We start from the raw sequence: 13,539 nt of genomic DNA on the forward strand, positions 1-13,539 counted from the left end.
CACCCGGGACACTAATCTGTTAAAATCCCGAAAGTTAAATAAAATATTTCCCCCACAAATTGCACAAAGACTATCGTGTCAATCTACCACCCAATTGTCCCCAACCCCTTGTGGCAAAACTCATCTTAGAGACAGTGCTAATATGCAAACCTCTGCTTCTCTTCCCAACCAAATGCCACTGTACATTACCTCGGTGAGGATTGTGGTATCATAGGACGGCTGATACTTTTCTTTCTCGTGAGCTGTTCTCTTCTCCATCTTCTCTCGGTCAGTTTTTTGTTTCCTGTCTGCACCTTTGGGCTTAAAAACAAAGCAGATTACTTCCTCTATCGGGCTACACACAAACAGCCTTACAAGAAAAACTGAGCCTTCATTAAAAGCAAGCTGGGTTCCCATCTCTCACCTTAAAGACTTTGATCTGGCAGCTGGCCGAGTGCAGATGATCTGTGTACTCCCCATTTTCGTTCTGCTTAAAGGTGTCAACCTGGATCCTAAAGGGCACCCCCTTTTCGCCTCCGTGTTTCCGTGGAGTGAATTCTGTGCTGATGCAGTGTACCTGAAAACAATCGGAGCTGAAATGGGCTCAAAGTACCTTCCACTCATCGCTTCCTGCTGTGGTCCATCTTGGCTGTCCCTGCCGCCATTATGAATTCACAATCTACTCATCAGCCAGGTCGTCTCTCGCCAACTTCCCTACTGCTTCTATCAGCTGGCTTTCTTTTCACAAACCCAGTAGAGACTTTCTGGACTTCCTGAGAATGAGCTCTCCCCATCATACCTCTCCTCTGTCACAGGACTCGATCCGCTGGAGGTCCAAAGTACCACCTACCCCACCCCAGGCTAGATGCTTCTCTCAGAGCCAGGGCCTGAGCCCCGTGCGATCCACTGCAACCTCGCCTCATCATCTGCAGCTGCTGCTGTTTGCCCACTATGGCCAGGACCCTGCTCCACCTAGCTGTCCTTCTGTCACTGCGCAGCACAGAACACGTGCCACTTTGCCTGAGACTTCCACAGGCCACAGCGCTCACTACTGGTCCTGCCTGTTTCACCTAAACTCGTCAGCCAATCTTTCCCACCACTGCCCTCCCTCCTGACAGCCCCAGGGTACTGCAGTGAGTAGCAGACCTTGGTCTCTTCAGACCACTACACATTCCCTCCTCTGATGGCAATAGAAAAACTCATCTCTGTGATGGAACTGTGCAACGTGAAACTAAAGGCAGGTCTTGAATCGCTTTCACAATCACTATACAACTAGCAGCAGTGTTAGGCAAGCACAGTGAGAAAACAGCCACCTAACATAAACCATGCCCCCAGTGACTACTAACTGACGGGGAGTATTACTTGATAGAACACCAAAATACAAAACACTTACACTTCATGCAACCTGTAGCCTAACTCAAGCTGGTAGGTACTGTAGTGGTTCTCCTTTCCTCTCTACAAATTACATACTCAAAGACTTAAATTCTACCACTCAGAAATTTTCACACGCTGGATATCAAAATTACAGTAAACTGATTTAAACGGAATAATGTACTTATTTTATTTAAAAACTCATCCCAGACTGTTTATGGATAAACTTATGCCCGGGATTTGCTTAAAAGAATTCCAACAATAACTTAAAAGGAAGGAAAACTATTAACTGCTAATGCCAGAGAGTTTTTATTATTATTATTATTCTTCTCTATTTGTGGGTTGAAAATTCCTGTATTAGGATGTTTCTCAAATAATGCTAGAAAGAGTTTTAAAACCTCGAAAATTTTCAATGGCGTTCTTGTAAATGGCAGTTTTTGTTCAAGAGAAATACATCTCTCAGAGTACAAATTCTTATTATGACTACCGGGGAGAAAACAGTGTTCGAATAATGCTTCACATACTGCAGAAAATCTTCGTACACGTGAGTCTATAATGCGATGGATTTCGTAGATAAAATTCAATTTAACTCTGCACATTAAAAAAAGGTATTACAAGACAGGTTACAAACAAGCATTTCAAGGAAATGAGGTCACGTGTCAAGAATTCAGCCCCAGCATGGCCTGCTGAATGACTAGGTGAGTGTGCTTCCAATAACGTAAAGATCCAAACCTGAATGAAAGCAGATGTGCACTTCGCAGGGTCCCACAGAAATTCAACCGCGTTTAACTGGCTTGGATTTGTCCTTGTGTCGATTATTCCCACAGACATTGGAATATCTGTATTTTAAAGAGAATTTACATAATACCGTCCATTTTAACTACTTTTTAAAATTTCAGCTTACTGTATTATGTTCTAATGAAAGGAATTATATCTGTGTTGATACGCATTATCCTTCAACGTCCACAGTCAACCTCTTCCACATCAAAACCCACCTAATAAATATTGTTTCTCCTACCATGGTTTATATTTAATTTTATTAAGAATGGTACTATGGGACCAGCAGATGGCGTAATGGTTACGTCACTGGACTCCCAAATAGTCAACCACAATTCAAGTCCCGGACTTGGTGGCTTAAAACTCACGCCAGGTGAATGTGCATGTGTGCCCAACATCCCAAAAGGAGAATGAAGGAGAAGGGATTACAGCATGGCCAGCCCCCCGTGCGGGGGTAACTTCTTGCTTTCTATCTCTGGTGAGCACACATACTCTATAACAAAAAAATCTCTCAAAAAAAGAAAAGAATGATACCAACTGAGAATTAAATGGTTTCAAAATCATAAAACTCTTGGTTCAGGTTTAGCATCTAAAAGTTACTTCACTTTTTAACTATAAACAACTCTTGGGCCAGCCAGTAGCAGGGTAGGTAGGGCAGCTGGATCCCACATGGCCAACTGGGCAATTCAAGTCCTGGACGAAGCAGTCTAAAGAACGCACCAGGAGCACATGCATGCATGTCCCAAATCCCAAAAAGAGAAATGGGGAAGAGACTGTGATGTGACCATCCCCTATGGGGAGTGTTTCCCCCGCCCCCCATGAGCATGCACACTCTTTGGAAAATTAAAGAAAAAATAAATAAAATACAACTCTCATGGCACGGAGGGTCCACTTTTCCCACACAGTAAACTACATGTGGTGCCAACACATGAATGGCTACAGCTTAACAATGCCCTCATCGCCAGTCTTATTTATTTACTTTGGGCTGGACGTTGCTCTTGCTCAGACCACAGGCACATACCACCACGCCTTTTCATACAGGGTCTTGCTACATTGCCCAGACCAGCCTTGAGCTCACAACCCTCCTGCCTCAGCCTCCCAAATCGCTGGGATGACAAGCACACGCCACCGTCACAGCCAGCCTTGGCTGGACCAGGACTCGAAGCTGGGCCTCCTGTGTGGTCAAAGCTTGCGGGGCACAGCATCTCAGCAGCACACAGCACTGCAGCTGTGCCCTCTGTGGTCTCTTACTGCCAGACGGACCTAAATCGAGAAGTCTATCTCCTGGGCGATTCCACTTCCAACCTTCCAGCTGCTGATGCTCTGTGTACTGTAGCCGCCTGTCATGGAACACGACCCTTATGATGCTCTGTGGAACAAGTGGAGAAAAACAGTACTTTAAACTCTTCCAGTTAAAATGAAGCATTTTCATTTCTTAAGTATTAACCTATAGTAGAAGAATGTACAAAAAGAGATTCTGCTTTAAACAACCCTAAGTGAACTTCTCTGCTCTCAGCTACCTTGATCACGGTGCATTTAACTGGTGCAAAGAACTAAATTTCGAAAATAAAAAGCACAAATGGGGTCAGCAAGTGGGATGGTGATTAATAAGAGTATTTTTGCAATTCAAAATTAAGGTATATTACCATGAAATTAGTGAGCAAGAAATACACCTCTATGAAGGAAGTTACATATGTACACGAGAATGATTAAAACAGAAGGTAGCATAAACAGAGATAGAGAAACCCAGGAATGATGGTAGGACTTGGTTAATTTAAAGTAATAGTTAATAAGTTTCTCCAAAAAGAAAGGCATTCATTTTAAGAGCCAACTGGCCAAAAATAAAAAACAAACCCACTCACTCTTCGCGAGAGAGAACCAAATTTAAAATCCATTATCAACTACCTTGCCTGCAAGTACGGTTATCTGAAGGAAACGGGAAAAATCTCGGGTAAATTTTATGCAGTCACTCGAATTCATATGGAAGGCTTTAACTGCTCTCTGCTCCCCTTTACCTCCCAGACAGTAGTTTCGAGCGCCAACTACTACCCCAGGAAGTGCGTAACGCGCCATCAAAGTACGCAGCAGGGGCCAGCAGGTGGTGTGGTGGTGAAGGTGCTGGATCTCACACAGCCAGCTCCGTGACTTGAGTCCTAGACCTGGTGGCTTGGGAAGCACACTGGGTGCATGTGCATGTGTGCCCAGAATAGAAAGAGGAGAATGGAGGAGAGAAAACCGTTACATGGCCATTTCCCCAGGGGATATTTTCTCACTTTCCCTCTCTGCCTCTCTTTGGAGAGTGCATGTGCCCAAAGGCAAAAATCTCTTTAAGGAAAAAAAAATCTTTAAAAAAAAAAAAAAAGTATCCGATACCAAATTTATACTAACAAATATTTCTGATACACTTATAACTTTCTTTTTTTAAAATTATCTTTTAAATTATTTCCTGCAAGACCCACCCGAGCACCTCTGGCAGTGAAGCCCCCCTCAGTGATGGATATGGGCTGGTGGCCCCAAAGTCAGAGGCTCATAGAGCTGGCCAGCTGATCGCTCAAGACAAAGTACGGCACAGAAAATATCATGACCGACTCTTCTATATTCAGTAAAAACTAGAATAAATCTACGAGTTCGGATGTAAAGAATACAAGAATATAGAGATCAGACGTAAGAGCTTTACGGCCTCCTTCCAGAAGTTCAGCCTAAGGTGGCACAGAACGAGAGATCGAAGGAGACCGAAGTTGGAGAGACCGTAAGATATGAAACTTTTCAAGCGGAACGGGAAGGGGAAAATCACCACCTGGTTGTTTTAAAAGGCTGGCTGCTACACACCTACTGAGTTAGCAATAGATGAGGCGGCCCTTCCGATGATTAATTAATGAGCATCAAGACAAAAACAGAACAAAAAGAGAAAGCGCGTCAGTGAATACGTTCAGCACATTCACGCGCTGAGGTTCTGAGGAAACTTTAGATAACCCAACATCTGATCCTAAATATTCTCCTGAAACTTAAGAAGTACAAAGATCAAAAGGCCAGTAAACAAAACTCTAGAAGGCTGAAGTCACTAAGGGACTCTAGCTGATGAAGGACGTGATTTCCAAGGGTGTCTCCCCGTACTCCTTGGTGGCAGCAGGCAGTAGCTCCGATCCCAGGCAAGCACTAAGAATCTAACTTGTATGCTGCCTCGGCCCCCAAAGTCAGACACGGGGCTCCTCAAACGGAAGGTGACCCTGAAGTGAAATTCTAAAAAAGAACTCTTTCAACCACTGGGCTAAATGTTTAAGAATACTGATGCTTTCAAATATTGTCTGGTCGAACAGGTTTGTGCAATGCCAGCCACCCGTTCACTGTGACGTGCAGTGATGTGGCTCCTCTCCTGTCAACAGGTCACTAACTCACAATGAAGTGTTGTTTTCACCTCATTTCTCAACTTGTGCTAATTTTGTGTATTAAATGGCTTAACATGCTTTCATTCAGAAGTAAACCCAAGGAAACTGAGCGTAAAGCAACCACTTCATTAACCCTCCCAGTCCAAGTTAACCTGACAGGTATTTTAAGTGGATTGCCAAAAGTATTTTACGTTTAAAATACACGAAGTCTCACCTGTCAGACTAGTTATTTCTATATCGTCTCAGCTATTCAGGGAACATCCTTAGAGAGCCAGCTTGCCTTCGCTGATAATTGACAATACCAACTGCTTCGGAATTGACTTCCTTCAATGCTATTACAGAAACTTAATTCTGGCGTTTTGTCTGGATGCCAAAAGTTAGTTTACTTATATGTTCCTTAATCACTGAATGACCATGTGTGAACTGAGTTAAAATTATGAATAAGCTCTGTAATCAAAAATGCATACAAAAAAGGTTTTGGGGTACCAGATGAAACAAGAGTAGCAAACATTTGTAACTTCTGAATTTGGCAAGAGAATTTAGGTAAGAGCACTATTCATGGTAACAGACACAGATGACCCGGTACACACTGCCACACGACCGACACACGTGGTTTCTCCTAGCATTCTCCCTACTTCTGGATGTGTTCGAGTTTTACCATGACAACTTAAAAGACTGTTCTAACATTTTTAGATCCAGTTTTAAGACCTAAGGACAAGGCCCATCAAGCCCTGCACTGTACAACAACTGTACTGCAGAACCAACAATTACATCAAACTCTCGGCTGATCAGTGGCACAGAGGTAATGCAATGCTCCGTGCTCCTGAGGCCAGGTGGCAAGGTCCTGGTTTGCACTCCGAGGTCTCCCTGTACGCACCAGGCCCACATGAACGGTGGCCATGACCCTGGCTGGCGGAGGCAGGGGTGTACCATGGTGTGAATACCCTATTGGAGGTGTCTATGTCTCTCTCATGGAAAATTTTTTTTTAATTTCTCAACCCTTTTACACTAATATATTTTAAAAAACCAGCATCTTAAAGTCATCAAATATAGTAACTTTCACCATGACAGGAAAGAACACCCACATCTCTCTTACCAAAAAAAAAAAAAGTAGACTTTTTTGGGGCTGGCAGGTGAAGTGGTGGCTGGGGCTCTAGACTCCCACATGGCCAACAGCAGTTTGAGTCCTCGACCTGGTGGCTTGCTTTCTCACTGCCCCCCCGCTGTGGTCAAATTAAAAAATAATAATAAAATTAAAATTAATAATTCTACAAAACAAAATTGAGGATTTTTGGTTAAACTGTTACCAAGTAAGTACCAAGGAACAGGTTGGCCAGGTAATGGCTATGTCTCCTACACCTAGGATGACTGACTTCTTCATTCAGACAGATACATCAGTAAAGTGAACAGAGATTATTATTATTATTACTAATTTTTTTGGAGAGGTTCTGTTATAGTGTACATGCACTCACTGGAAAGACAGAGGGATAGAAAGCGAGAAATCACCCCCGGGGGGGATAGCCATACCACAGTCCCTTCTTTTCCATTCTCCTCTCGGGATCTTGGGCGCGCACACACACACACGTACCTAGCATGTAGGCTGCCAGGTCCAGGACTCAAACCACTGTCGACTACATGGGAGTCCAGTGAGGTAACCGCCACTTACATTCTACTCCACATAATCTTTTACTTTTAAAGATAAGTTCACTGTTTTTGTTACATGATGGTAAGTTTTCTCCCCGTCACTACAACTGACTTTTCTGTTGCTCCTTGGATTCCAAGAGTCTTTCCCATTTATTTAACCTAATAACTGCTATAATTCCCATTTTATCGATGAGCTAACAAACAAAATAAAGCTCAAAAAGTTGTAAGTTTTAATATGGGCATTACTTCTTGAAATGAAATTAAGTAATTTTAAAATATAAACTCCTGCATCACTCTTACCTTTACTAATTTTCCACTGATCTCGGGCAAATCTCCCATTTTCCGATTATCCAGCATTCGGATTTCATATGACTGACCTATTTTTAAAAAATTAGAGATAAGAAAGAGTATATATTAAAAAATACAAAAAACCAGCATTCTGTGGCCAGCCGGCTTTGTGGTGTAGTGGTTAAGCCCTGTGCATGCAGAGCCAGACCCCACAGGGCCAACCACAGTTCCAACCACAGTCCTAGCAACTCGAAAAACACGTCAAATGGAGGAGAAGGCTTACAGTATGATCATGTTCCATTGGGAGGGTTCTCCCCACCCCATCTGAAAAGCACATGCGCCCTCTAGCAATTTAAAAAACCTACCCTGTTTAACGTAATTCAGCTGTCTCTTAGAACATATAATTACCCAATGTTAATTTAATTTGCTAGAGAATTCAGTTCAGGTTTATCTTTCTCTTCCCTGCAAATCACACCACCCTCTCCTTACACTGTTACAGAAGACTGAAAAGTCTGTCCACTATTTTCACCCATTCTCTTACATTAAACTTTTTATTATGCATGCACACACTATGTAAGATTAATTTTTTAAAGAATTATTTTAGTTATTATTTTATTTTTTATCTGAGTTTTGCCAGAGAAAGAGAGAGAGAGGGAGAGTTAAAAAGCAAGCCGTCAGGTCTGAACTCGAACTGCCGTCGGCCATGTGGGAATTCCAGCACCTTATACACCATGCCACCTGCTGGCCTGAAGACAATTTTTTTTTTAAAGAATCATTCTATTTGACTTTATTCATTTTAATTTGACCAGAGAGGGACAGAGTGAGAGAGAGAGGGCAAGTGAGAAAGCAAGCCACCAGGTCTGGGACTCAAACCAAAGTTGGCCATGTGGGAGGGAGTCCAGCACCCTTAAACACCACACCACCTTCTAGCCCCTATTAACAGTTTTTCAAGATAACTTATACGCCATAAAATTCTCCCTTTTCGGAACCAGCAGTTAGCATAATGGCTATGTTGCTGGACTCCCATGTAGTCAACCGCCATTCGAGTCTCAGACCCGGTGGCTTAAACTCATGCCAGGCGCGTGTGCATGTGTGCCCAAGATCCCGAGAGGAGAATGGATTGCAGTGTGGCCCTCGCTTTATGTGTCTCTGTCTCTGGTGAACGCATGCGCCCTATAGCAAAAACCTCTCTCAAAAAAGAAAAAGAAAAAAGAAAAAAATCACCCTTTTAAAGTGTATAATTTATTGATACATTTGTTTAATATTCAAAGCTGGACAATCACCACCACTACCGATTTTCATCATCCTGTAAAGAAATCCACAGTATCAGCAATCACCTTCCATTCTCTTACCCTGGTCCCCTCAACCTACTGCAACCACTAACCTACTTTCAGTGTCTAGGGATCTGCCTACTCTGGACTCTTCGTTTCAATATAATTTTAAAGGGGTTAGCAGATGGCACTGTGGTGAAGGTGCTGGCTGGACTCCCACATGGCCAGCCACGGTTTGAATCCTGGACCTGGTGGCATGCTTTCTCATTTTCCTTCTCTTTCTTTGGTGAGCACACGTGCCCTAAAGCAAATGAAAAAATAATGATAACAATGATACATCGATTAAACAGACAATTCCTTAAAAAAAAAAAAAAGTATCTTAAACTATGTGATTTTGTGTGTGTAAGTGACTGGCTTCTTAGCATGTTTACAAGGTTCATCCCATGTTGTAGCAGGTATCTGTACTTCCTTCCTTTATACTGCCAAATATTATTCCACTGCATGAACATCCCCAATTTTGTTTATCCATACAGAACATGTATTCAAAGTCCTATTAGTCTGTGCCCAATCTGCATAAAGGACCTCAAAAAAGAAAAAAAATCCCTTTACTTTCCAAAGGCAAAACTCTACTCACATAATCTGTAATATTTAGATAAAATGTGACAGTTGGCCACTGGAGTCCACCAGACTGGCCTTATTTCTGGCATGACCTGCTTCGTGTGAGATCCAGGTTCCTTGTTAATCGGGCTTCTGGTTCATTCTCAAGTTGCATACTGAAACCACTGTCTCTAAAAATAGCCAGTACCCTTTGCTACTTGCCCCCTCTTCGGATTATGTCTGAAAAACCGTGTCATATGGTTAAAATAATCTCGCGATGAATCCTGCTCCAACGATCCTCTTTAATGCAATCCATTTTCTACAAATAACGGTTGGCTCACAGTAAAATTTCTACAATTTTCATTAAAGTTGTAATATGTAATAAAAGGAACTTATTTTTCATTTTTACCAGTAATCTTGGCTACAATGAAAACCATCGTATTTGGGTTTTCGTCAGTTTTTACTTGTGAAAACACGTCACGGCCATACTCACCTTGGTTCAAGTAAGTGAGCGTCTCATCATGCAGTTTCACTGCTGGAGACGTCGCGGCACACATCACATACTGAAAGGGTGGGTGTTTAGTTTCACCGTCCAACGGAAGGCTGGAATCTTCCTGCTTGAAAATGGGCAATGCCAGGACATCGCTGAAAGAGGGAAAAAAAAATCAATAGATCTTACTCTGAGTTTGAAATAGTTCAAAGAACTATTAATGCCAATCTCATTCATGTAAAAGACACTGCTGGTAACTCATATCTCTGTGGGAAGGCGGACAATGTTTAGGTGGATAAAAATAAGTAGCTAATAAAAACGTCAAGTTGACAATACATGTAGTAAAAAATTAAAGTCTAAAAATTTTGAAGTCCAGGTTATTTCTATTAAAAAAGAGAGAGAGAGAGAACAAGAGAGAAACCCAAGAGCAAGTAGCTCCCTGTTTTGAGAGGTGGGAGCTATGGCTACCGCCAAGGTACTGGTGGCGCCATGGAAGGAATTACAAAGGGCCATTTGACTTAAGATGGTGCTTTCCAGAAAGTTCCCCGGCTAAGCCTGACAAGTGCTGAGAACAGAAAGCTTTATCCCTAATGTAAAAACAACAACTTCAGAACAGCCAGGGGCATATGGTCAGTGGCTGGATCCCACATGGCCACTTCCAGTCCTGGACTTGGAGCCTTAAGAAACATGCCAGGTGTGTGTGTGTGTGCATACCCAAAATCCCCAAAGGAGGAAGACATGGAGAAAAGACTGTGGTGTGACCACGTATGAGGGGGATACCTCCTTGGGGGATGGCCATGCCACAATCCCTTCTCCATCCTCCTCTCAGGATTTTGGGCATGCATGCACATGTGCCGGGCATATTTTTCAAGCTGCCGGGTCCAGGACGTGAACTACATGGATGGTCATGTGGGATCCAGCCACCTCAACTACCCCATCAACAGCTGGGCCAACAACAGCTTCTTCTGAGAAGCAGATAGTAACAGATGCAATTTTCCCCTCCACAAGAAGTTTGGGGCGCGGACTGGGGGCCGCGAGGAGGACATGCAGGGATCTTCTAGGATCTTGTCTATACTATTAATCGGGTGATTTAACACACATGGATGAGTTTGGTTTGCTTTGTTTGTTTTTTAATGATATAGAGCACATGTGTGTACAGGCACAAGAGAGAGAGAGAGAGAAAGAGAAATTAAATGTGCAGGCACCCTCAACAAGGTCCCCTCTTCCCAGCCCTTCAGCTCCTCGGGATCTGGGCTTCTGGTGTGTTCTCGGGCTGACCCAGGGATCTGAACTGCAGTCGGCAATATGGCTTCCAGCCTAGTACTTTATGGACTCTGCCACTAAGAGGAACCTGTTAACAGCTTTACTGTAATGTAATTTGCATATCATAAAAGTCACTTTCTAAAGTGTATCATCAGTGGTTCTTAGTGAATTCCAAGTTGTGGAACCATCACTAGTACCTAATTCCACACTTTCTCACTTCCTAAAGAAACCAGGTAGGTACCCGTTGGGCAGTCACTCACCACCCAAACCCCGACCCTCCAGCCAGTCCTGGGCAACCACTGATCTACTTCCTGTCCCTGTAGATTTGCCGTTCTGGACATTACGTGCAAATGGAATCAGACTATGGGACTTCAAAAAGTTAACAGAAAATGGAATTAACATATGTTTATTTTATTGCAAAAAATTTTTGAAATCCATGCAGTTTGGAAAATATGCATTTTCTATGAACTTTTGAAGCCCCCCCACCCCCACCCCCATACAACTGTTTGGTCTTTCGTGACTAGCTTCCTTCACTTACAATGGTTCGAGGTCCATGCACATTGTAACAGTGCTTCAGGGCTTCATTCCTTTTCATGGCTTTACTGCATTGTAGGAACATATCACATTCCCTATTCACTCACTGGTTAATGGGCATGTGGGTTACTTCCATTTTTTGGCTCTTACGCATAATGCTGCTATTGACACTTTTATACATTTTTACATGTGTAGATAGAATTTCATAATTAGCAATGGCCCCCAGGATTCTCCTTAACTCTGTTACCCAAGAGTTTTGTCTCACTTAAGTTCCTGCCTTAAGGGCAGATAAAAACTTCTCAGAAACTTCAAATGGCACTTAAAAACTAGACTTGATCTTTGTGAAAAACAGCCATAATGGGTCAGCAGGTGGTGGGGAGGTTAAGGCGGCTGGACCCCATATGGCCAACTGTGCAGTTCAAGTCTCAGACCAGGCAGCTAGAAAAATACGCCAGGCACATGTGCCTGTGTCTACACGTGCCCAAAATTCTAAGAGGAAAGTGGAGGAGAAGGGATTGCAGTTGGGCTGTTCCCCCACCCCACCAAGGGAGGGGAGGTTTCTCACTTTCTTTCTTCCTCTCTCTCTCTCTTCCCGATGAGTGGACAGGCCCTATAGCAAACTAAAACCACCAGACAAAATGGCTCCCGTGAAAATGATAATATATTGAAAGGAGTAGTCTTCAAAAATTTCATGGAAAATGTTGTTTTGAAAAATTATGCATAGATTTCCATTTTATTTTGCACCAAAATAAACTCGTTCTTTAATTCCATTTTCCCAAGAACTTTTCTTTTCTTTTTGGAGAGGTTTTCACTATAGGGCGCGTGCCCTCGCCAGACAGAGAGAGACATAGAGACAAAAAGCGAGAAATCACTCCCCAGGGGGGATGGCCACACCGCAATCCCTTCTCCTCCATTCTCCTCTCGGGATCTTGGGCACGCATGCACATGCGCCCAGCGTGAGTTTAAGCCACCAGGTCCGGAACACGAACCACGGTCGACTACGTGGGAGTCCAGCAACATAGGCATTACGCTAGCTGCTGGTTCCTTCCCAAGAACTTTTTAAAGTCCTCTTGTATACTCTTATGCCACATATAAGCATTAAAAACCCTCTCAGAGAGAGAGAAAACAAGAATAAGATGGGAGCTACAGCTTGGAAGCACTAAATATGCTAAAAAATTACATGGGTTGATCATTAGATACAGGTCATCAAAATAAGATATAAGGCTGCATAAGAATGGCTATTTGTGAATAAGCTAGTCCATAAGAAAATAAAATTTTAGGGCCAGCAGGTGGCATGGTGGTTGAGGGCACTGGACTCCCACATGGCCGACCATGGTTCAAGTCCTGGACCTGGCAGCTTGTTCGTTCTCTCTCTCTTTCTCTCACTCTGTCCCTCTCTGGTAAAACTGAAATAAATTTTTAAAAGTTAGATAAAATAATAATAATAATAAAAGTTTAAAAGAAAAGTTTACATAATAATAATGAAAGTTTAAAAGAAAAGTTTACATGCTTCAGACCCTAGAAAACAACTACTCCTTTATTCACTTGGTGATAGCTGGGATGATCCACACAGGAAATACTATGTTTGTGGCAGGTGATAAGAACTCTTGAGCAGATGTAAAATATAAACACAGAAAGACTGTTTGATACTAAAATTCCAATTAATGTTTTACTCCATTAGAGAGAAAAATGTACTCTTTTTTTAAAATTTATTTAATTCCCTTCATTATTATTATTTTTTCTTAATTCAATCAAACAAAAACACAGAGAGAGAGAGAGAGAGAAAGAGAGAGAGAGGGTGAGAAAGGGAAAGCGAGAAAGCAAGCAGCCAGGTCCGAGACTTGAATCACAGTCAGTCATGTGGGAATCCAACACCCTTAACCACCATGCCACCTGCCGGACCCAAGAAAAATTTTTTTTTCTTTTTTTTTTTTTTTTT

The 13,539-nt window shown here is 42.6% G+C and overlaps 1 protein-coding gene across 1 annotated transcript in view; it reads right to left on the minus strand.

The window, feature by feature from the left end:
- UBP1 (upstream binding protein 1) overlaps window positions 1-13,539 on the minus strand; it is a 48,240-nt gene that overhangs the window by 20,269 nt on the left and 14,432 nt on the right. Inside the window, exons 2-7 of the mRNA XM_006171960.3 lie at window positions 9,807-9,958; window positions 7,458-7,534; window positions 3,391-3,496; window positions 2,083-2,189; window positions 404-556; window positions 190-300 (exon numbers count right to left, since the gene is read on the minus strand). Of these exons, the coding sequence (XP_006172022.1) occupies window positions 190-300; window positions 404-556; window positions 2,083-2,189; window positions 3,391-3,496; window positions 7,458-7,534; window positions 9,807-9,958 (706 nt within the window). The remainder of the gene's footprint in view (window positions 1-189; window positions 301-403; window positions 557-2,082; window positions 2,190-3,390; window positions 3,497-7,457; window positions 7,535-9,806; window positions 9,959-13,539) is intronic.

The sequence above is a fragment of the Tupaia chinensis genome, unplaced genomic scaffold, assembly GCF_000334495.1.
Source record: "Tupaia chinensis unplaced genomic scaffold, TupChi_1.0 Scaffold150166_1, whole genome shotgun sequence".
Taxonomy (NCBI): domain Eukaryota; kingdom Metazoa; phylum Chordata; class Mammalia; order Scandentia; family Tupaiidae; genus Tupaia; species Tupaia belangeri.